The 25,936-nt window shown below is 40.3% G+C and overlaps 1 protein-coding gene across 10 annotated transcripts in view; it reads right to left on the bottom strand.

Moving 5' to 3' along the window:
• Positions 1–25,936, bottom strand: part of LOC107265723 (voltage-dependent calcium channel subunit alpha-2/delta-4) — a gene marked incomplete at its 5' end in the record, with an annotated part of 73,653 nt that overhangs the window by 34,378 nt on the left and 13,339 nt on the right. For all 10 annotated transcript variants that reach the window (XM_025082973.1, XM_025082974.1, XM_015735461.2 and 7 more), the window contains 2 exon segments: positions 4,936–5,077; positions 8,763–8,834. In XM_025082973.1, the coding sequence (XP_024938741.1) occupies positions 4,936–5,077; positions 8,763–8,834 (214 nt within the window).

Raw genomic sequence — 25,936 nt, 5'->3', positions numbered from 1 at the left:
CGGCCGCCTTTGAGATCATTGTAAAATCCGAGATAACTTTTTAAGAAGCCATTACGTTCGAGAATCTTTCTTACTGAGATACCCTGCTCCTCTCGTTTTTCCGAAGATATTTAGCGCTAGTAAGCCCTCCGTTCCCTCCTACCTCCTCGTCCACCAGACAGTCCCTCTAGGCACTTCAGGTCTTGGTTATTAAAAGTAGTTTTATAGAAACAGATAATTAATTATGGGTAAAAGATCGCGGGAAAGTAAGGGCAAAGAGAAACGAATAAAGCGATTATACAAAAACTCGAAAAAAATTTGAAAGGAATTTGAAACAGTTGGAACAAGTGAGACAAAGACCAGTCCTAGCAAGATACTTCATCAGGAACAGATAGAGAGAGAGCGGCCATATTGTGTCGGATACTAATTGGTTAGAGGTGAATTCAAATAAAGAAAATGTTTTATCTAATAAAGATCCTTCAGAGGCTCAAACGTCTGAATCAGTCTCTGCAAAGGATGATAGTGGCTTCGGTACTAGTTTTCTTGACCGAGAAGTTGAAGAAGCTGTAAGTAGTTTTTCTTGTTCTTTTCTTATAGAAAGTTCAGCGTTGTAAAAATGAGAATATTAGTCAGCTAACGCGTTGGAAGGGCGGCAAAACATGTTAGACATATCATTAACTTACACGAGCGGTAAGAAATTTTATAACTTCTACTGCACGAGTGGCAAAGAGGTGTCAGTTTGGATCACTGTTGGTTAAAAATTTCGTATGTGAACTTGCACGGACTGTTAACGCTCAATTATATGGACGATTTAGATAAGAACAATTCTGAGGATGTCCAGCCTTTTTTTTATTGCATAACAATGTTACGGAGTGTCGAACAGTTCTGTTAACCGCCGTTTTACGCGTTCGGAACGCCTTCGAATTTCTCCCTTCGCGTCTGGTCTTCTGGGGGTCGAAGGTAGCGGTTGAACGTCGGTTTTTACGTCCCGGAGTTTCCGGTGTGGGAGGTAGTGGGCTGACGACCGCCGGAATTGGTGTCCTCTGGACGGCCGGACGGTGGTACCGCCAAAACGGCCGCGTGTCGGTGAACTCGCAGACCGGGGCAAAGATGGGCTTCCCGGCAGGATGCGGGTCCGGACGGCGAGTCCTCCAGATGGATTCAACTGGCGCTATGTTCAAGGCCTTCCATCCGTAAGACCTGGCGACTGCTCCTCGGCGTCGGGCAGCGTTTGCCTTCCGTCTTCGACGACTGCTACGAGGTTTAGTCATGCACGGGCTAAGAACCGAGCATCTATTAAGACCGGCCGAAAGTCCTTACCAGGGTCCCTCGCAGCGGAACCTAGGTTACTGCGGGGAGACTAGGAGGCTGAAGCGAGGTCGTTAGACCACTTTTGCAATTCACCAGTCACTGGTCGGTCAGTCGGGGCAAGACTGACTGAAATTACCCCGATTTCGCGACTTTTTATACCCTTGAGGTCGCGAGCCACGGCCCCTAGAATTGAACTATATTACTAGATCTATATCACAAATATACTCTAGTAAACTAATCACTTTCAACACTTGTTTCAAAAGTGTGCCGAACCTAGCCGAACCGAGCCGAACGGAGCAATTACTTTCAACATTAGTGTTGAAAGTGAGCCGAAGCAAGTCGGACAAAGCCGAACCAAGCCGATCCTATTTGAACCGAGCCGAACTCGAAAACCGACTGCTTTTGCGACTTTTCGGAGTCGTTAAAAATCAAACTTTCGACAGACGTGTTATGAAAAGTATATTGTCCTACAACGGAATACAGGAAGAGTTAGTGCAGGTCCAGCCTAGAGAATGCTGGATGTTAGTAAATGAAGAATAGAAATGAGCGTAAGCGGAAGGTAACAGTTATTATAAATGGCGTATAATGAAGATTAGTAATCGGAAAGTAAATAGTATCAATACGATGATTAGACGCGGTTTATCTACACGATACGTTTGTCGGGAACGGGAATAATAGGTGCTATCCTCGTGTGATCCTATATTTACTCTTCTTGTGATTGTATAAATTAGAAGGGAATCGTCTCTAAAAGGAGCCTCTAACTGGCAAAATTTATTACAGAGTTGACTTGTTAAAATATAAGCGTCGTGCTGCTGAGCAGTCTTCCACTACGGAAGTCCTGATCACCGCTAGACGTGGTCTTTTCCAAAATAACGTCACTATCTCGGAGAGGTGAGAAAAGTCTCATTCGCAGAGTAGTCAGTTGTGCGGGTCTTTAACTAAAGCTAGGGTGGCATGTATAGTGGAAGGATCACAATGATTGAACTTGTCAAAGTGACGGCTCGACTGAATTGCAGAGATTGATTCTATCTGGCAGAAGAGACGGTTTGCTTCTTGCTCGAGACGATTTACTCGATTACGAGAGTTGAAGTACCTTTATAAATTATGGTCAAATGAGACGGTTTGCCCGCTTGCCCGAGATGGTTTGCTCGTTGCTTTGCTAAAGGTAAGCTAGCTAGCTCAGATGAAGGAATGCCCGATTCGTAAAACGTCGAGGTTTATATACCCGCCAGCGGTGGGCGAAGAGGCCTAAGAGATGGGGTTGTCGCCGACGAAAGCCTGCGAGAGAATGTCTACGACGACGGAGGATCGTGGCGAGGGGAATTGTATAGAGACATTGGATTTACAGGACGCGTACCTTTTAATACCCATCCACGAACAAAGTCGAAAATACTAACGATTTTCTTTTAATGGAAAACTCTTTCAATTTAGCGTTTTACCTTTTGATCTATGCACAAGTCCATATATTTTCACCAAGGTAATGAAACCGATTATTCAATGTCTAAGAGCTAGAGAACTGTCATCCGTAATTTATTTAGTAGATATAACGTGTATTGAGGAGAGTTTTGATAAATGTATTATAGTAAAAATGTTGAAGAAACGATAAAACTACCAACATCATCAGGTTTTCTTTCGAATTACACGAAAAGTAAATTAACGCTTTCAACTCGGTGTAGGTACCTCGGATTTATAATTGATTCGGCAAAATATTTAATTGAATTAACAACTGAGAATAGAATGAAGTTAACCAAATTAATATATGTATTGTGACGTACTGGGATGATATTTTCTCAGGGTCAGCAATCCGCAACACACAGTAATCCAATAATTGCACTCAAAACTCCTTTCTCTCGCACTCACTCAAAATCGCAACGTTTTACTCGAAAAGCCTGGCTCGAGGTGAAGAGTTCTTCACGGTTTCTTGTCCTCGTTGGTCTCCAGGGCCTCGAAAATTGGTCGAACCACTGGGCTGAAAGGGCTATGTGCTTCGTTATTGGTCCGCAATTTGGGTATGGCAGGGCTCTGGCGCCTTCCGTTGATACGATGCTGGCTGGCCTTTCAGAATCTCGCTCCAGGGTGGCACAGGGTTGACTTCGCCGCCACGCTGGTTGGCTGCTTGCGCGCCAGGCAATATAGCGGCCTCTATAGCTTGTCAAACTCCTCCCGGGCACGTCCGTGGAGTTGGAACAAAAAGGCTCCACCGCTATCACACGGGCTTCTTTACTGTCCATGTGACGGGACTGCACGGCGGTTGCATTCACATGGTGAGGGTGGCTGGCTGGCGGGTATCATCTCCACATGGTCTCGATCAGCTGTTGGGCCTCCTGCTCATGCCTTCCCTGCATTTCTATGCCTAAGTAACGTAGCCACTCTCTCGGTCCTTCTCTTGAAGATGGCTGTTCATCCTCGGTGATGGTCCTCGATGTATCCGAGCCAATGCCTCAAGCGAGTGAGAGTGGGGAGGGAGGGATAAAAGGCAAGGGTCTTACGTTACTAACAATGATAATAAAACACTAAATATAGGTAATGAACAGCAATATACGCAATACGCAATGCTCGAGGCGAGTGGTTGCTACCCTCCAGCCAGGTGGCGGGGAGGAGTCTGCAGTAACATTTTTGTTGCAGTATGTATCACTTATTAGACTAAGTTTGCGGAGGAATAGAATATCATAAAAAAAAGTAACTTCTCGCTATAACAAACTAATGATTCAATTGAGAAAACAACTCTTATTACCTTTTATAATAATCAAATACAACGTACTATACGATGGGATCGTCGGTGCTGGTCTGCGCCACATTAAATGTACAAGGCTTTGGAAAAAATTTTTATATTATCGCTTAAATTATTTAATAATAATATAAAAGAAATTACACATTTTTACAGATCAAGTATTAAGGATTCTATGAAACACATTAATAATGTTCATTTGTGCTTATAAAATGTGTTAAATGCTGTTCTTTTTTTCGTCGTAAATTTAGTGATAAGGTTACTTCTCATAATAAAATGATTAAAATACATCTGTTAGTTATATATTTTACTTTGTGATGAATTGATACATAAATGAATTGAATAACATTTTTTAATTGTTCTATGGAATAGTATTATACGGAACATTAAAAGCCTTTTCCCTACAACAAAATTCCCCTCCCCCTTCGCCGTGTAACCTTTAAAAAATGTCTACTGCACCTATACAATATACCGGTCACTATGTAAACCATATTTCACGGCTATCATAGCCATATTTATACTTGAGAGACATAAATCTTTTCAAGTGTAATCTCTATGCAGTTTCTTTACTGGGTCATTAATTCTCTATGCAGCAATCTGTTAGGGAGTATCATACTGCAATGCAGTTTCTCCAAGAACGTATGTCAACGTTTACCATGCGTCAGTTGGGAACCACTTCAACTCTAATGATTGCTCACTCATGCACCTCATGAATTTTTCTACTATTTCATTCAGTCCCGTTTATTACATTTTATTTTCTTATAAGGTATAAAAACGTTTCTCAGGATTTTGGAATAGGTCTCCTTTACTATCCAATCATCTACTGATTACCATATTGTTTTAGAGTAAGACTGCCACCAAATTGTTATATGACATAGAACAGTAAGTTAAAATAATGTATTTATTTTCATATTTACCATTTATTATGGAGTGTTTTATTTCTTGTTCGGCAAGTAGCTCATACATGCCGTAGCCTTCCGGCAATGCCAACCCCAAAGAGAAGGGTGTTCTTTCAATTGATTTATAGAAGTAATTGTGCTTCCTTATTATCACCCTTTTCTGCAATCAAACAAAAATATCGAGTTTAGTATTTTTGTTAATTATTTATATTAAAAGATATAATATAATCACTAGAAAGAGAATGTGGGGCGTTACATTAATTAGATTAGACCATTGTCACATTCCGTGTACCGTTTCTCATAGTTCTCCATTTTTCTAACAGCTGTTAATCCCCACCCTTCATAAAACTCCGCCCTTTGCTTCTAATACTTCGGACGTCATACTTTTTAATGCTAAAACCCTTAAAAACCCATACCTTTGCCGATTTCCATTTTGGAATGCCGTTACTCCCAAACTAGGTTTTCCCGTTTTTCAAACCCTACCTTACACCACTCCTCTTCGTATAAAAAGACGAACCTTCTCTATGTTAAGTAGTAGTTGTCTTGTTGTAAAGCATAATATAAATTAGGTAACGCGCCTACGTCATAAGCGGCGGAATGGTTACGCTGCGACGTGGCCCATTCCATCCGCTAAATACTATGGAAACAAAGGAGACGCATTGTCGATACTACGACGAAATATAGAAAACAATCCTTTGGTTATTGCGTCTCTGAAAAATATCATAAATAAGATATATAAAGCGGTCGGCCTGTCGGCACGTCAGACGAAGTAGGAAATCTACGAGTGAAGTGTTACTATGGTAATTTAATCAAAGCACTAACCTCGGCCTCGTGACCTTCGTGCTCATCACGTTAACGCTTTCATTTCTAATAGTGTATTCTAACGTAATCATTTTGTGTTCAATAAATCTTTTACTTGCTTCGAGAATTAAGTTCCAACTTTTTACTCGGGCAACGAATCCCAAAGTACCCGACTCCCGAATATCCATTCCGATGGTCAAACTGGTAAATCCAACATTTGGATTCACAACAGTCTGGACATTGTACACGACACATCTCTTGTGAAATACATGTATTCTTTGCACAACCTGTATGACGGTTTCTTTGCTGAAGAAACCCACCAATATTTCCTGGAGCCCACCAAAAATATAAATTTGTTAATCAACGATCATCGAGTCGGATCGTGACACCACCAGAGATGTGACAAACGAGAGAGAGTGGCTACGTTTCCTAGACAGCGGAATGTGGGGATGCTATGAGCAGGTGGAACAGCTTATTGAGACCACGAAGCGAAATTGAGGCACAATAGTCAGTCGGCCACCTCGAACAGAAATGGTTGCAGCCCCCGGTGCAGTATCACAGGAGTAGTCACGAGGCCTATGTTACAGTGATGGAGCCCCTCCCTCCAACTTCGCAGATGCACCCGGGAGGATTTTGACAGGCTATGGAGGTCGCCATATTGTCCGGCGCGTAGACTATAATACCAGTGTGCCGGCGAGAGTCCAGCATCATACTTCTAATCAGCGAGGCCTGTCAGGACCGTGACCAGCAGAGGCACTAGAGCCTAGCCATGCCCAAATTGCGGACCAATGCCGAAGCGCGTAGCCTTCTCAATCCAGTGGTCCAGCCAATCCCCGAGGCCCTGGAGGCCCATCAAGAGAAATGACGAGAACCGGAAACCCCGAAGATTTCTTCACATCGAGCCAGGATATTGTCGCGAAAGCTTCAGAGTGAGTGAGAAGAGTTCACTTCTTCTGGATATTGTGTATGCTGCGGATTTTGAGTGAGTACATTTGTATTCTGATTGAGTTCCTGTTTTTCCCGTTTTCCATATCCTCTCGTTTCGCGCCCTTTTGTATTTAGTAGATCCCTTATGTGATATGCCCCACGCAGACCGGCATTTTGAGTTATAACAATTTTGAATTCTTGACCGGGGTTCTGTCATTATCGCGACGCCGAGTGCTGTGCTGCGTGCGAATTTGCGATAGTGTTTTACACCCTTTTCAGCTAACCATCGAGTAGAGTAAAGTAAACATTCGAGGACCTTCATAGCTCACTCGATGGTGCTACACCGTGACAGTACCCGGCGTCCAATTATTGTTTCGAGAAATTTTCTAGTGCCGGTAAGTCCTTCTTTCCCGTTTGACTCCCCTTACCACCGGCCCGTTTAAAGCCGCAATTGCTACACTGCTTGCTCTCGAGATAGTCCCCTAGTGTTATTGTTTTCGTGTCTAGCCTATTATTGCGTATCCAGACTCTATTATATTTTGAGTTATTGTATTTCGAATCATACTATCTTCTGATTTATTTTATTTTCTGTTTCGTTTGTATTGGTATTTATTATCAATAATATTCTTTTGCATCATGCTCCGTGTTCCCTTCTTTTGGTTGCCCTCCCTGTAACGATCAATGCTTTTGCGACTAACCCCTATTCTAGGTTGAATCAAACCAAGAATTAGGTTACAGTGTAAATCATACTTTAAAGTAAAAAATGTTATACAAAGCCAAGTGTAAGTCTATTAAAGATTTCAGTTCAACTGGGTGCCCGGCTCGTCCCCGCTATAATTAATTTATCCACAGAGCCATTAGGGAGCACTAGAGGGCTAGGAATTTCCGAAAATTTAGGAGTTCTGGTCGGGAATCGACCCCGACACCTTCGGACTGCCAAGTCGGGAACCCACCAAACCCACTGTCCGACCTGATAAGTCCTATTTATTTATTTTTCGGTCATTCCTAGGTGGACATCCTCTCCAGCTCTGTAACGCCACGATACAAGATATGTAATTGAATCGTACCGTAAACATAGAGGCAGTGAGATAACAGTCCCAAGGCGACTCCAGCTACTGGTCAAATAACGTTCTCGCTTTCTGGTTCCCTTCGAGTCGCCTCCTTGTTCAGAAGCTACGCTCTCGGGTTAATTCGTATAGTTACGCTAATGCTCTCAGAAGATTTGATATTATTTAGTAAAGGTCGAGATGCTCGAATCTGCCATGATGGAATAGTCTCGACGTACCGAGCTGCCCGGCAGAGGAGAGTATCCGACGAAGACGTCTCCATGGACTGGCAGAAGCCCGGGTGAAATACTGGCGGTCCGCTGGAAAGAGGTAAAGGGCCGTAGAGCGGGCGGATATAAGGTTTTTATATGGTTAAGGGCAGGGGAGGGAACCCCTGATCTGAGCTAGCCTGGTACCCAGCTATCGTTCGATACCCTGGGGAAGTAGCCATGGAGGATCTGCAGCTGATACGTACCGATTCGCTAAGTGATGCCCTCGATTTGGTTTAAAGGGACGACTCGAGGGGAAGGAGAAGAGTTATCGGCTATAAGGATCTCGACCAATCAGAATGATTAGTTCTCGAATTTGATTATTGTCACAGCAGTCTGTCTTGGGTACCGGTTGAGGTGTCACGAGCTGACTCGTGCTTCCGTGATATCTGTTGATAGCTTTTCTAGCTGTGATTCCGATACGGTATAGAAGGTTTTTGCCTATGTAGTTCTGGCATTGCTCTCGCAATACCCAGGAATTTGTATGGACTTTCTGCGTGTTTTCCGGAGGTGTAGTGCTGTGCCCTAGTGCCATGTCCATTAGAGCGTCGTCTGGATACAGTTCTCGGCCTTCACAGATTAGCTGCATCAGCTCCGGTGAAGACTCCCAATTTATTAATTGGTAGAGGGGTTTCGGTTTGGTACTTCCGATTCGTTCTATTGATACAAGTATCATGTATCGTTAAGAGGTACCAGTGCGATGATAAAGAGTGCAACGATTGAGACTGTACTGCATTAGATACTTTACGATTTCAGAAATTCAAATACTTGACGAATAATAACGTTTTGAAAATCTACTTACCATATTATCATAATGTATTTTCACTGCGAAGACTGTTTCTCCTTCTTTCTGATCGATCATATCGTGCCTCAACTGCAATATTTTAAAACAAATTAAGACAATTAGTTTTTTTATTGTAGGTTACTGTTTAATTAGCTTCGGTATACATTTATTCATGGCTACAAATCTATGTTTATCATGGATATTGTGAGACATCATAGTATTGTCATTATGCTGTAACATTGAAAATTACCATTTTTAATCTATTGCTTTTCTGCTGGGACGTTCTTACCGCTCGAAAAACATCACTGCAACCACGTCAAGATACTTCATGGACACGATTAATAAACTGGCAGCGATAAGGCTAGTTAGTTTACATCTCTTATTCTCTAAACACATAACTATGCGGCTGATGAATAGGAAGAACCACCTGGAATCACTCACAGCGAAGCTGAAAAAGAAATGAGGATGACTACAACTGACTGCTGTTGAGAACCCACTTTGATACCGTTTTCTCAATCGACAGCAGAGAGGCAAGAGGATTACAGGTACCGTGGTGCTCTATGAAATTGTACAAAATATACCAAACCTACAAGTTCCTATAAGCGTTCGATTCCGGGGATCTATCACGGTTTTCGGATTGGTTGAAAATAACAAATGTGAGAGACACATCCAATTACAATCAATCATACTTCGTGAAAATACGAGACTGCTCGCGTGACGAGACTCGCCACGAAATTTCACGTGAAAAGGTGAAATCGACGCAGCTTGCCTCGAAAATAACGCGTACGTAGATGGTAGCAGTATTACTTGAGCAACGGAGAAATTAACGAATAAAATGGATAATTTAATGGTGGTACTATTTATGCCAAATCATGAAAATAGAATGTTGAATACGTAGAAGATTACGGGATGCCTGAAATCTATTTATGATACCGGAAAATGAATTATTCTCGCTGCTATAGCGTAAACGGCCTCTTTAAAAATCTCTATGCTCCTTCATATGGTGCAATAAAATACCCTTCTGCTTTCCGTAACGTTCATATTTGTTTTTTTCACTCTCAACGCTACTTCGAATAATGGCGTCAATAGCAGTGAGGTCGTGAAAATCTGTGATCACTAACCGGAAGTGCCGTAGGGATCTCCTATTTTCATTCAGCCGTTCTGTGATTGGGTGACCGAAATCACGTGAGATGAAAAAGTGAAAAGAGAGTAAACTCATCAGAGAACCGTGATAGGCCTCCTGGAGTCGAGAAACACACACACACGAGCGCGCGTAGACACACACGCACGCACGCACACATACTCACTGGAGTATCGAATATTCGAAGGAGCGATGAAATACATTCAGCGCATACCTTATTAATTTAAGACACAGATGTGAGGTCACATGTGAGATTGTAGGTCAATCTGCGCATTTGTTGTATCAAATTCCAGGAATTTTACGATAGCATGCATTCCTATACGAAGTAAATTTCAACGGAAGTAGTAAGTTTAAGTGTGCAATATTGGTAGTTCTTATATCAAAGCATTTACAGGAGAACCCTAACATTTTTATACAGGAGGTTCCGAAACTACCTGACCCGAAGGGTATGGCGGTGTTCGGGAGGCTTCACTGATAACGAAAATGACCTTCCTTTTGTCCAGAAGCTTTTAATTTTTAAATGGGAGCAGATCAAACTTGACCAATCTGACCTAGGCATCAACAAAAACGTAGACATCTACAAACTCTGAGTTTTCTTTCCTCGCTTTTGTTTCTCGGTGGCTATGGGCAGACTCAAGCCAGGCAAAGTCATGGCTATTCGATATCACTCGCTGAGCACAGTCACGCATTAACTGAAACTGCAATATCCTATGATAATGTAGGAAATAATAAAGATCTGTCGCAGTAGGTAAATCTGAAATCTGTCACCTACAAGTATTATGTAAGTTGGTATAGACGATAAAAGCGTACCAGAATAAATCGTGGAAAAAGTCCTAGAAAAAAAATACCAATAAAAGTATCGGTAAAAGTCCCGGAAAAAGTACCGGTAAAAGTCCTAGAAAAAGTACAGAAAAAATTAACGGTTAAAGTCCCGAAAAAAATACAGAATAAAGTATCGGAATAAATCCCGGAAGTACCGGACAAAGTACCGGAAAAAGTCCCGGAAAAAAGTGTCGGAAAAAGTTCCGGAGAAGGTACCGGAAAAAGTATCGGAAAAAATCCCGCAAGAAGTAACGAAGAAACTAAGTTCGAAGAACACCAGGACTCCTTTCATATGAACGAAGGACATTTGTACCTTAAGGACGAAGCGAAGAGCTCCTTCCAGATCCAGTAAGACGTACAGAATAATGTACAGGTAGATATGCAGAAGGAAGAGTGGGAGAATATACGGGAAAAATTACCGGAAAAAGTATCAGAAAAAATCCCAGAAAAAGTACCGAAAGAAGTTGAAGAAAGTACCGGAAAAACTACCGGAGAAATTAGGAACGAGGAATGAAAAATTAAGGCCCAAAATTAATCTGAGTATGATATTATTTGTGCAGTAAGGAAATAGAGCGACACAGATCCTCTATAGAATATTGCTTCAAGCCACAATCACTGTAGGGAAAGATCGATCTCATATCAGTTTTGGATCTATGCAGCAGACTGAGTGTTTCCTTCGTAAACCTGAGCGTAATTTGCCGTGAAACATGTAATTAAATACTGCATAGTTTTACCATACGTACCTGTACTGAATCTTTTATGGAACATGTAAAAGTGTCTATCAGCGATTCGTCCTGTATCTAACAACTTTTACTGTAGGATTCAAAGATAATGTTATAACTATTATTTCAGTTCTCAGATTCCTCGTCAATGTCCGTTCCTTTATCTAGTTACCAGCGTACGCTGCCATCATATTTTCATGGACTCTTCTTTTCCTGAACACTCCTTCCACAGGAAAAGGGTAATTCATCGACGTATTCATAATACGCTTCAGTCTTGCAATAATAACATTAATCATAAAATGAAATTAGGAAGTATTTAGTGCTGACATAGTACGGGATCTGAGAGAAAATAGCAGATACATGTAACGCTTTTATCGCCCACACCAAGTTACGTAATACTTGTAGGTGACAAATTACGGATTTACCTACTGCGACAGATCTTAATATTTCCTACAGTATCATAGGATATTGGAGTTTTCAGTTAATGCGTGACTGTTCTCAGCGCGTGACATCTAATATGCATGGCTTGGCCTGACTTCAGTCTGCTCATAGCCATCGCTCTCTCTCTCTCTCTCTCTCTCTCCCTCCCCTCTCTCCCCTTCTCACCCTCGCTCACTCCCCCCTCTCTCGGTCTCTCTCGCTCTCTCTCGCTCTCTCTGGTACTGCTTGTGGTACGAGTGCGGCGAGTGTGACAAACTTCACGATCTGCATGTAATGTTCGCTTTATTGTACCAGCATCACATAATATTTTCTGTAACAAATGAATGAGAAGTGTTACTTTTCGTAACTCCAAAGTGAAGGTGTGTGGTGACAGCATGCGAGAACAAAACGCTACACAGTGTGAGAAGTGCGTACGAGAAGTGCGTGCGAGAAGAAAGCACTAGTGCGAGAAGTAAAATTGGGCTGATATGCGCATGCGCAGAATTTTTATTGTATCCTTAGTTATAAATCATATATATTTTCTTACTACCTATCTCTTGAAAAGGAATAATCATTACTGATAGTAATTCTTTCCCGATATTCTTATCGTGACCTCCATAGCCCCCTTGAGCTTTGTATTTTACTGCATTTTTATAATTAATTGTAAGTCACAGTATTTTATTCTTCAAAGTGTTGACAATAATGATTATCTTCAAAAAAGTGCTTAAAACCTAAAGACTTCATTGCACTTGCTTTTCTCCTTCAACTGCTAATGTTCTTCCAGAATGCATTTCTAATTGGAACCCACTCTGATCTGAATTATATAAATTTTCAATTGCAATTGATGGTATAGAAGATTTCACATCAGCAACAAACATATCAGCCATCATTTGGAGGTCTAAAGTATTTTCCAATGTTTTCCTAGTAATAAATTTATTTATTTTTCTAGACACTATTCTGTGAGCCTTTTTGAATTTCGCTAACCAATTTTTAGAAGCTTTAAATCTTACATCTTCAGATCCAATTTCTTTTTGAGCTTGTAACGCCCATCTCCGTATATCGTGATCGTGAATAATTAAACCACTTTCAACAGCAGCTTTAAAATTATCAAGTGTGTATTGACAAATCCGTGCAATTTTTTCTCGGTACGTGCCACCTTTATTAACATTGTGAGCCCAAAGTTTGAACTGACATATGATAAAAAACAATTTTCGGGGGTAAAATTTAGGGGTGGTTTTTATCCCTTTGAAAAATCCTGAAACACCCCAACTGAAATATTTGATGGAGTTAACGGAAACGCTTTTCTTTATTTTTTTGAGCGCATACCCCGGTTTTTATGCAGAAAAAGAGCATAAAAAATATAGTTTTTTCAAAATATAAAATAAGGGTTGCAACCCCTTGGGTCATTAACAAACCTCATATCTTCGACTTCTTATGACAAATATTTTCCACTTGGTTTTATTAAAAAATATTAATTAGAAGTCGAGATATGATGAAAAAACGATTTTCGGGGGTGAATTTCAGGGGTCGTTTTCACCCCTTTAAAGTGAATGTCAGCACACAAAAAAAAATACGTGTCTCTTATTTTGTCGGGTACTACAACATATCAAAAAGTTATTGAAATCGGTGGGGTCGGGTTGGGGGGGTTTCCTTGTAAGCAACATTCCTCGAACTACTAATCATACTATAGTCGTAGTACTAGCCTTTTTAGAATTAACTCATAGTTTTAGTTCTACTATTGTACTACTTTTAATGCTAGATTGCATGTCACTGTATCTTATTTAATCTTTATATTTGGACATTATTACTATTATAATTAATTCCTAGGTCTAGTCTTATTATTATGCTACTATTAATGCCAGCTGTCATTTCACTGCTTCTTAATTAATTTGTGTATTTAGACATATTCATCTAGCTGTAGTCCTAGGCTTAAGTTTTGTATTAGCTCTAAGATACTCATTTAAGACTAACACCCTAGCTGCTTATTGTTAGTCTAGGCTCAATTATAGACTTATTTATTGTAATTGCATTCGCCAACATAGGCACTTTCTACTCCTATTTTAGTTTCGTATAATATTAATTGCTCCTATCTTTAACTGCTTTCTACAACTTTGTTAACTGGATTCCCACCATTTATATCGTTTTGCCTCATAGCTTCGACTCGGGCATAAATAAATCTAAATCTAAATCTAAATCTAAATCTAAATCTAAATCTCTCGCTCTCTCTCTGTCTCTGTCTCTGTCCCTGTCTCTGTCTCTCTCCCACCTCTTCCGGATACCCGGCTTCAGTTCCTTATTACGAACAACTATGTACCAGTGAAACTGCCTTCGGAAGAGTGAGGACTGGGGGAAAGTACGATTTCCGTAGCCCCTTAACCCATTAAGTCCGGGCGGGACACATTTTCAAGTTTTTTTTCAGCGGCTTTATTCGATATGAAAACGGTCTATAAAAAAATCAACAAAAGGTAATTCTTATGTAAAATTGTCTCATCTTTCAATCTACGCTATTAGTTTTTTGAAAAAATGTGTATTAACAAAGTTATATTTGTTTATTTAACAAAAAACGTGGTTTTCGAAATGAGAAAAATTTTTCAATCAAAATTTTCGAGTCGAAAACGCTCATAAAGGGAACCTTATTTATAGACTAAAAGTGTCCACGGACCCTAAACTTCAAAGTATAGTGGTAGGTTTTTCCAAATTCAATATGGCGGCACCCAATATGGCGGCTTTAAGTAAAATTTTTTTCGATAATACCGCTAATTTTTTTGGTAACTAACAATTTTTTCCTATCTTTATGAAAATTGGTATATAAGGGTTTTTTCGGTCGCTGATTACGAATTTGGTATCAGATTTTCAAAATTCAAGATGGCGGATCCAAGATGGCTGCCAAACAATTTTGAAAATTCTCCAATTTTGATGAAAATTGGTATACGGGGATATCGGGGTCACAGTCTATAAATAAGGTTCCCTTTATGAGCGTTTTCGACTCGAAAATGTTGATTGAAAAATTTTTCTCATTTCGAAAACCACGTTTTTTGTTAAATAAACAAATATAACTTTGTTAATACACATTTTTTCAAAAAACTAATAGCGTAGATTGAAAGATGAGACAATTTTACATAAGAATTACCTTTTGTTGATTTTTTTATAGACCGTTTTCATATCGAATAAAGCCGCTGAAAAAAAACTTGAAAATGTGTCCCGCCCGGACTTAATGGGTTAATTTGACTATTGGATCTTAATCTATGGACCAAAATAAAGTGATTTTCAAGAATAAAAAAAGTCAATTTCGTCTTAGTTTAGGAGATACGAACCCTTTAGCGGTTCTTTTATTTTGAATATACAGTGAAAGAAATTATCGGTGTGTGAAAGCAGTCTGTCTTGGGACACCGAGCAAGATCCCTCGAGATGGTTCGCGATCCTGCGCTATCTGTTGATAGTTTTTCTAGCCGTGTTTCCTGTGCGGTATAGGAAGTTCTCGTTTGTGTGATTCTCGAGTTGCTCCCGCAGTATCCAGAAAATCATATCGGTTTTTGTGCGTGTGTTTAGGAAGTGCAATGTTGTGCTATAGTGCAGTGCCCACTTGAAAGTCTTCTGGATGGAGTTCTGGGCCTTCACGGATTAGCTGAACCATCAACGGTGATTATTTCCAATTTATTGATTGATGGAGGGGGGAGAGTACGATTTCCGTGGCCCCTTAATTTGACTATTGGATCTTAATCTATGGACCAAAATAAAGTGAATTTCAAGAATAAAAAAAAGTCAATTTCGTCTTAGTTTAGGAGATACGAACCCTTTAGTGGTTGTTTTATTTTGAATAAGAGTGAATGAAATTATCGGTGCGTGTGTGTGTGTCGCGCGCGTGAAAGTGGGTGGGTGGGTGAGTTTAGGCTCTTTAGTTTCTTTAGATTCTTTAGGTTCTTTTAGGTTCTTTTAGGTTCTTTAGGTAGTTAGTTAGGTTAGGTTAGTTAGTTTTTCATTTATTTTATTTTTTTAGGGAGTGTGATTTTATCCTTAATCGTGGAACGAGCTTGCGAGCAGAGCAAAAGAATCCGCATTCATTAGGTTCTTTACGGCCGTGTATCTCGTAAACAAAGGGCAAATTGACTTTTTTTATTCTTGAAAATCACTTTTTTTTGGTCCTCTTGCCGAGGACTGTAATGATAACAAATTTATAACGCAAAGACTTGAAAGATTTTTTGAAAGATTTAAGAAAGATATTCATAACTAGAGTGAAAAATTCGCTTCGAAAGGATGGAAACCTGAAAGTAAACGTTGTTTTGTCTTGTAAATTTGAAACTATGAAAGGTAGTGGGTCTGTGGTGCTCACGCATTCGCTGGGCCCCTCTGCCATAGTCAGGACCGTCAGTGTAGGTAGGCGCCGCGAGATTATGGAGGATCCTGTATGCATCAGGGGGTTGCAGTGGTGGCCTGGAGACGCGCAACGAGAAATAGAGTGCGGATATGATTCCCGCCCCGCCAAAAGACACTGAAATCGCCCAGAAGAGGAAAAGATGCTAGGATCTATTTTTCTAGGATCGAAGAGAAGAATTAAAGATCGCGGGCGAATTGAGTTCCGTAGGGGATAGCGCAAATTTGATTGGGCCCAAGCATAATATTCCTCCGCACCACTAGGGCACGTTAGCAGGTGAGCGTTCTGGTAGCGTCACTTGCTGTGTAGCTAAGCTATTGTGCGGAGTGTGTGCCTAAAAGTTTAGTAAAGAAAAAAGTGTGAAAGAGAGAGAGAAAGAACTGTGGAGCCAAAAGAATTGGATAGTGCTATGAAGGTGCAGTGACGCTAGCCAGTTTAAAAATTTTATAATTGATCGAGATTAACGGGATCATAGATTTAGCGGCTGGATTTTTTATCCAGACAGCACGCGTCGCCATCCGCTTCTACGATCGTTGAGATCCAATGCTTGCTAATACGATGGCAATCTCGAGGGTCCGTTATCTCGCATCAAAGGTTCGTTTCTAGTTTTTGTTGGTAATTAGTGAAGCATGTCTAAAGAAGTTGCATGTAAAACTTTCCAGTTCAGTTCACGTTACGTGTAATCGTTTCGGTCGTGTGTTGAGTAATGTAAGGGCCTCGCAGTGGTACATTTTCTTGACGATAAATTCGTAGATAGTGGGAAGGCAGCTAGGGGATTGCGTATTTACTGACTGCTTTTTCAGTAGTTAAATGGGTCTCTGAAACTGATTCCGGCATCGTTATGATTGACGGGATAGACTGCGCATGTTTAACGACACTCGAAAGATCTGGATTCCCAGCGGGGAATATGCGGGATCTGTGTGCTAAGTGTCTTCACAGGAGGTCAAGTACAGTTATTGTTACGAAGTTCGAACTTATAAATATTGTGAAGTTGACGAGTCGGGCAATAGGCCGCTTGCTAGCTGATTTAGTAAATATTGCTGTATTTAAACCCTTGCACGTGCATTACATAAAACGCGTGTTGTTTCCAGAAACGTTTGGAGTTCAAAATAATACTTTAGGGTATTTATGATAGAGGATTCCGATACAATTATTCCTTTTAATTATTATTATTCGAGTCACGTAAGGAGTCGTCATTCCTCTTTATCTGAATTTTACGGAACCGTTGGTTCCTAAGTGATTAATTGTTCGAAAATGCAATCTGTTGTATTTCTTACAGAACTGTTGTTCTATTTTATTATTGTTTACATCTTCTAAGTTGTTGAGGAACCGTTGTTCCCATTCGCGTTTATATTATGCAACCGTTGTTCCTTATCGCATTCTATTCTTAAACATTATATTATTATTCTTATAATCATTTGACTTTTCTAGTTATCAATAAATTGGGTCCGTATGCAGGTTCCATGCTGTTAAACGAAGCCTCTAGTCTATTTGATTCCCAAAAAACACTTACGTGTAAAAAACTACGCCAAGTACAGGAGTGCTGTGAATTCCTCTAATAAAAAGTATTGATATCAGATTATTGAGGCCAAGTATATAAGTCACTACATGTTTGCCTATTATATGATCTAGCACTGGCCCATCATTTTATTTGTATTTTCAAAATTTCTTATAACGGTTTCACTACTCTTTTATATTACTACTGCTTCCCGTAGTTGATTATGATTTAATGGTCATTTAATAATTAATAAAACTTTAGGTGATTCCTTATCGAGTACTACTTCGCGGGTTCGTGCATTTCTTGACATAAATTTGTGTTCATTATGCCAGTCATCAAACTCAAAACCAATGTCAACTTTCTATATACAGCTTATTAATAATAACTCGTGTAATAAGCTGTATATAGAAAGTTGACATTGGTTTTGAGTTTGATGACTGGCATAATGAACACAAATTTATGTCAAGAAATGCACGAACCCGCGAAGTAGTACTCGATAAGGAATCACCTAAAGTTTTATTAATTATTAAATGACCATTAAATCATAATCAACTACGGGAAGCAGTAGTAATATAAAAGAGTAGTGAAACCGTTATAAGAAATTTTGAAAATACAAATAAAATGATGGGCCAGTGCTAGATCATATAATAGGCAAACATGTAGTGACTTATATACTTGGCCTCAATAATCTGATATCAATACTTTTTATTAGAGGAATACACAGCACTCCTGTACTTGGCGTAGTTTTTTACACGTAAGTGTTTTTTGGGGGATGTCACAAGTTTTTGTTGTTCAACGGGACATAGAAGCTCTAAGCGCTGAAATCTATATTTTCACAGATGTATGCATTATGATGTCGCTAATCAGAAAAATATATTACGTCGTCGAAAATGTTTAATGGCATATAAATATAATTTGTAAGTCCTTTTTTTTTTAGAAATGCATAAAGATATATACAAATTTCTAATGAAAATGTAATCTTCAGTGCATATAAGCATCGTTAATGGTGTCCAGCTTGTTGAAGCCGTGTGGTAAACGTAAGAGAGGAGAGTGTGCTGGATTATTTACGTACCTCAAGCCGTGCAAACAACAGAGAGGGTACTATAGTTTGAGCGAAGCGCCAAAGCGTCGCTCGTTGCACACTTTTCTGGAGACTCTAGACTTCTACGTCCGACATCTAGATACAAGAAACTACGGAGCGGAACACCTGGACACGCTAGACTTCGACATCCAATACCTGGACACAGGAAACTACGGAGAGGAATACCTGGACACCCTGAACTTCCACGTCTGACACCTAGATGCTGAAAACTACAGAGCGGAATACCTGAACACGCTGGACTTCTACATCCAGTATCTAGATACAAGAAACTACGGAGCGGAACATCTGGACACCCTGGACTTTCACGCCCGACACCTAGATATAGAAAACTATAGAGCGGAATGCCTGAACACTCTGGACTTCCACATTCAACACCTGGACACAGGAAACTACGAAGAGGAACATCTGGAAATCCAATATCTCTAAAAACTGTCACCTAAAATACGAGGAACTATGTCCACGCACACACATACGTACACGAATACACACGCGCTCCACATGAAAGTTTTAATAATTCTATACTATTGTGAAAGCAGCCTTATATTAACTGGAAATTCGGTGTGAACGGTAGTTTCACGTACAAAGTGTGTTTGATTGTGTTGGGTATTCGTAAATTACCAACACCATCCAGAGTACAAATAGGTAAAGAAGGCAAAGCAGTCAGCGCCATATGTCGTGTAAAAAAGTAGATGGATGTGCGAAGACGACGACAATGACGACGATGACGGAACTGAAATAAAATCATCTCGCTCGCCATCTCAGTACGCGCTGATCTCGTACACTAATCGTAATGAACGTGGTGGCAATCAATTTAGAACCCTCAATTCCTATAGTGAATGTATCAATAACTTTTTCTCACGTATAGCGGTTAATAAGATATTTCGTTCCAAATACAGGTATAAGAGTTGACTCAAGTAAAGAGTTTCTGCGAGCTGTGCCCTGTACAGCCGGTTGCCTGTACTTGGCGCGAGACTCGACCGAGTCTCTTGATTATTAGAATCCCCTTTTGTATTGTCTTGGTGTTATTATGAATATCAGATATTAGTTATTGTTTCCTAGCCCCAGGACCCCAGTAATTTAATAGTTTAATAATTATTTCTGTTGGTGCCATTTATTTCTGCGTCATCATAAAAAGTGTCGTCACAAAATGTAAGAAACCATTCACAGTACCAAGAAGTTAAGCATCGTGATCATTGCCACTTTACAGACAAGTACCGCTGTGCTGCTCATCAATAGTGTAATTTGAATTATAGAAACTCACATACTATTCTCATTGTATTTCATAATCTATGTGGTTATGGGTCACACTTTTTGATTAGAGCTCTAGCTACATCATTTGAGGGTCTACAAATCTTTTACCGGTAAACAAAGAAAGTTACATATCATTTACATTTATAAGTTTTAGATTCATCGATTCATTCAGATTCATGCCAAGCAGTATTGAAAAACGATTATCCTATATAAATGATTATAAGAAAAGAATTACACGTAATAGTACTTTGCGATACGAGTGCGAGAAAGCGAACTTTATAGGCAGGCTGTGAAGTTACTCGCACGAGCCGCACACGAGTAACACAATGGCAGAAACCGAAGGCGAGTGCTACTTGTGGTACGAGTGCGGCGATTGTGACAATCTTCACGATCTGCATATAATGTTCGCTTTATTGCACCAGTATCGCATAATATTTTCTGTAACAAATGCATGAGAAGTGTTACTTTTCGTGACTCCAAAGTGAAGGGGTGTGGTTAGAGCATGCGAGAACAAAAACCTACACAGTGTGAGAAGTGCGTACGAGAAGTGAAATTTGGGCTGATATGCGCATGTGCAGAATTTTTATTGTATCCTTAGTTATAAATCGTCACTTCCGCCACACTTTGGAGGCACGAGAAGTTGCACTTCTCATGCATGAGTTACATAAACACTATAATAGTGCAGAGGAGTTTGAACTGTTAACGGGAAAGGTGTTTTTCCATTCGACTATTTCGACAGTTGCGAAAAACTTGGTGAGACGCAGTTGTTTTCGAACGAAATGTTTTTTTAGAAATTGAATAATTTGACGAAATTTCAGAGAGTAATTATCTACATGCATCTAACGTTTATCACACTTTTGGTATTAAAACCGTAGGTGAATATTCTGATCTATATTTAAAAATTGATGTTCTCTTATCTGATATTTTTGGTAGTTTTGGAAGCAGCTGTTTCTCTATATACAAGCTACATCCTTTGCACTATTGCACCGCACCTAGACTTGCTTTTAATGCTATGCTCAAGTGGACCGAAATTGAACTTAAGCTGTTAACTGACATAGAAATGTTGTTTATTGAAAGAGGTATTCGTGGGGGTGTAGCCCAGTGCTCTAACAGATATGTATGCCAAGGCTAAAAATAGATATATGGGATTAGATTTCAATCCAAATGTAGAGCAATTATATCTCATGTATTACGATGTAAATGGAGGATTCATTCACGTTAACTTTATTAGGTACCTCCTCCATATTTGAAGCCCAATGCTTTCCTCCTATGGAGCTTTTCCCTTACAAAAATTGTGCTCTGAAACTCATCGAACTGTTGATCTTCAATTCGATTCCCAACGTAGACACTGATCACAATAAGCTGTATGTAGGGAGTGAAGTTATCACTTGTGACGTCATTTTAGAGCATAACGCCACAAAGCGGGGTAATGCGACTTATTAAGAAATAATTGCACTCGCCGACGCTCTACACAATAATTCATAGCCGTACGACACTTGATCATGTGAATTCTAGAAGCCGTTTTGTCTGTATGCATCGCCTATCGTCCTTTGTCTATACTTTGAGATTTGGGATATTTTACTACCCATTCGAGACGAACTCTTGAAAGATCTTCTGCAATACCTTCCACGAAGAGAAGCGAAGGAGCACACGGAGTACCCTAGACGGGACTTCTCACCCTTCGGCCGTCGACCGAGAGTTGGAGTTTGCAGGTCTTCGGCCCGCTCCGTCCAGTCTCAGGCTTCTTTGGAAGGACTCGGCGATTTTCGGGTTCGTCGTCTCGCTATCGATCGCCGCCATCAACATATTGATTGATTCGGAAAAATTCGTCAAGAGTCGGAATGAGGAAATTTAGATTTTTGGAGAAGGGATGCCTGGAGCTCTCGAGGAATTCCGCAGGACAATGACTCCATTATTGTTTGGAGCGTCTTATCGCTAGGGCGTAAGTAGGAAGTTAAAACCTAGGAAAGAGAGCAAATGAAGTAAAGAGGAACCGAAAAAGAAAAACTAGAATTTGAAGTAAAGAAGGAAACGAACGGAGAAAAGGAAGGGCCGCCGAGCCACCGTTAATTACCGATCATGCGGAGTTTTGTGGGATTTATTTGAGGTAAGCCCTTTCATTACCATTTTATTGATTTCTGATTTTTGATAGTGTTCGAAGCAATACCCGACGAAACCTTCTGTTTTGTCGGCTTAAATGACCGCTTATCACGAGGGAATGTCCTACCGCTCACGTTAAGTAAGAAAAAGACGATAGTGCTGAAACTCCGATCTCGAATATTAAGACTTTAGCTTATTGATCTTTTGTATGATTATTTCGTAGAGTCAGTGTTTCTGGAATTTCTCGAATTTTTCTTTGTACCGTGCCACGTGGAAACAACGGAACCTAGAGCGTTCTCTGACCCCAATCTCCTCGGTTTGGTCCTTTTCCGTTCTCCAGTTCTGCCGTTGCGACCATTTAAGGAATTATAGTTCGCCTTTCAATAATTTTTGCCTGCTGTCAAACTATTACTCTTTTCTATGCTTGTGATTTTTTGTGTACTGCTGATTTTCTGTATTGTGACTGCCTCTTTGTATCTCGCTACATGGATCATATTTTATTATCGCTGGCTAACAGATTTTAGATAATTTCTGGTGAATTAATTAGTAATTCCTGGAATGTTAATTGATCTCGTAATTTCGGACTGCATGAGTTTGACTACGTACCGGCTATCTGTTGCCAAGCGGCATTTGCCAAACCGATCGCCCTGGCCTCTTCAGAGTGACCGGTGCTATTGATATTAGTTTTTGCTTCAAGTGTAGAAATTTCCAGTTTATTCTACCTCATTTCTCAATCGTAGAGAAGGGTCACTGAGGACAACTGTTAGGCTCATCTGCGATAAGAAAATGCTATTAAACCATTTCCACCTGCTATATTATACCGTGTACATTATTTTATTTGGTGTCTTCTCTACGGTATATCGATCATTACACTCTATTGCGGATCTTTTCTTTGTCCCATAATATGTTGCCTTCCCCGACCATTTCTATTATCAAATTCTTGTAATCTGATTCTTTCTATTGTCGTGTTCGAATATTCCTCAGACTTTGTAAATTTGCGTCGCGGAACAGGGACCGTCCCACTTCCACTATAGCTATTCGGTTTCATATCTTAGGTACTATATTTTAATTTTTGAGACCTGCGGGTTTATATCTTGGTTATGCCTGTCTATTTCTACGAGCCGTGTATGGAAATTTAATTTATTGAAAAATGTGATTTCTGCGGAAGGCGCTCAGCATAACGCACGGACTTCCATCCCGCTATCGCTATTAGTTCTTGCTAGTTTTAAGTTCTAATCGTCCCTTGTATTTGACGAATTACCACGATTAAGAGAAATTGTAGTTTGGAGGAATTTTCAGAAATTTCTTCCGCTCCCGTCAAGAACTAGTTTTAGGAAATATCGATCATTTGTTGGGTTTTGTTTGCCAGTTCTTAAGAGAAGGTCATTTATTGTAAAATCTTTCATACAGGAGTTCCTACCGCTCTTGCGGTCTAGTCCGCCCATTTTGTAAGTCGCGCTTAAGCGTAAGGTTTTTTTTATTTATATAGCTTCTCAAAAGTTTCTCTTCTCTGTAAACGTAGTCGTAAGATCTTATGTTGCATATTGTGGCGTCTAGTTTTCGCAACTAGGCTTTCTTGAGCTTGTTTTACTGCTTACTGTTCACTTAATGATTTGCATAACTTAATGCATGATTTTGCTTAAATACAGCTCCGATGTGTTCACTTAATGTTCAGTATTTTTCGTTTCCTGCTCCTAGCCTTCCTATCCTGGTTCGGAATGCCATGACGCTCTCTCAGCCGAGCTGGTTTTAGAATCGAGCATACGATATAGTTCTACTGCCGTGAGTCACACCAATTAACTTCGCCTTTTGAGATTCGGATTCCCGTTAGCGCTTAGATGTAAGAGTATCGCTTTAGAATAGAGCTTTTCTTAATACCGAGCAACTACCGCGAGGATTCTTGCCTGGTGGTGTCTCTCTTGGAGGTAGTAGTTTGAGATTAATATTTAAGCCCTTATATATAGATTGAGATGTTTCCGAGTTATCGATTTAGTTTTAGTTAGACTTAGTTCAGTTTCCGGGGTTCGTTATTCTTCTCTTTTCTTTTGTCGGCGAGATTTCCCGTTTGCGGTATCCTCAGTGATACTTGACGCCCAACTCAGTCTTGCCTCGTTTTGGATACAGAGAAGATGTACGGGGCGGACTCACTCTTGCGACAACTCGGGAGAAGTGCTTTAGGATAGAAAAAGAGAGTAACGTCGCACATTATATCTACTGGTGGCTACGAGATAGAGGATATCGAGAACTACGTGCAAATCGCGTTGACGCATAAGACTATCGTCATTCACATTAAGCTTAAGAATAGTACGTTGTGCTGCGAAATTAAGTGTAACCGTTATCCCGACTTTCGACCGAATGATTCCATAAACCGCTTGCTGGGCTTCACTTATCGCGTTCTGGAATAAATTACACACGTACGACGTACCAGTAGCCATTCTCAAGGTGAACACTATTTGAGTCGAATGTAACGTCACTGCGGGTGCTTATATCAACGAACGTAAAGTACACACCATACACAGTTCCTTCCGGTCGCGCCATCCGGATACAAGGTCATAGAGGTGCCATCGCACGTCATTTATCTACCGATCGCTACCAAGACGATAGATCCCCTGCAGCTTCAACCTTCAAGGAGAAGTCATAACGATAAGACTGCACGTTAAGTCGATGTGATAATGCGAATCGTGTATAACAAAAAGATTAGCAGTGGCTATAATAGTAAACCGATATGCCGAAAAGAAATCAGTCATCGACCGCCTCTCAAAGCGCTTACATATCAAAACTTGTTATTTCTAAAAAATTTTGTACTCAAGGTCACACCCGTCGGAAGAGGAAAGCTCGCTCTGCTGCATTACTTTTGTCTGCTGCGTACCGACTTTGCCATGGAAAAAGAAGCGTTAAACATTCGTACACCTATCATCTTCGATAAATCTATTATAGAGCTCTATGAAACGCACGCGCATCAACCTTACGCCTCGTCAACGTTCAACAACAGTGACGAGATTCGAATCTCCGTTCAACATCAAGACTTGTGATTACTACTTAACAGAAGTTCGCTGCACCTATATGGCAAGCTCGTCAAGGAAGATGGTTTCACAGCGAACACGAACACGGTTCTGGCCAATAACAGCATTTGCCATCTCTTAGAGGCGATTCGCTATGAAATAAATGGTAGACAGATGGATCGAAATAAGAATGTTGGTCTCACGAGCCTCATGAAGTGTTATGTTTTCCTAACTCCTGGTCAACGCTCGTTGATGGACAATGCTGGTTGGACGGGAGGAGAGAAATTGATCGATCCAGCTAGTTATTTTGACATACCCATACCGCTGAGTATGATACTAGGCTTTGCCGAAGATTATCGCAATATCGTTGTTAACGCTAAGTACGAGTTGATACTGACGAGAGCAATGAGCTATGTCAGTGGCATTGTGCAACTGCTCCGGAAGAATGCAAAGTTTTAATTCAAAAATTGGAATGGCTAATACCGTGCGTCAAGGTTTCGGATCGTCGAAAGATAGAACTGCTGAGATTCATGGAGAAAAATGCATCCATCTCTATCAGTTTACGCACTTGGGAACTGTACGAAAATCCCCTCTACTCCCTACCACATCCAAACACGTGTGAACCATCAAGACGTCCAAGTCAACTTGAGAAAACTCTATACGTCATATTGGAATTCCAAACCGGTAAAAAGGATAATAAAAATAAGAATGCCAGTCACTTTGACCATCGCAACGTCAGATACATTAACCCCCCCCCCCCCC

Source organism: Cephus cinctus, unplaced genomic scaffold (genome assembly GCF_000341935.2).
Source record: "Cephus cinctus unplaced genomic scaffold, Ccin1 Ccin1_scaffold0235, whole genome shotgun sequence".
Taxonomy (NCBI): Eukaryota; Metazoa; Arthropoda; class Insecta; order Hymenoptera; family Cephidae; genus Cephus; species Cephus cinctus.
Note: the sequence above shows the minus strand (reverse complement) of the source record. Positions and strands in the feature narration are given on the sequence as shown.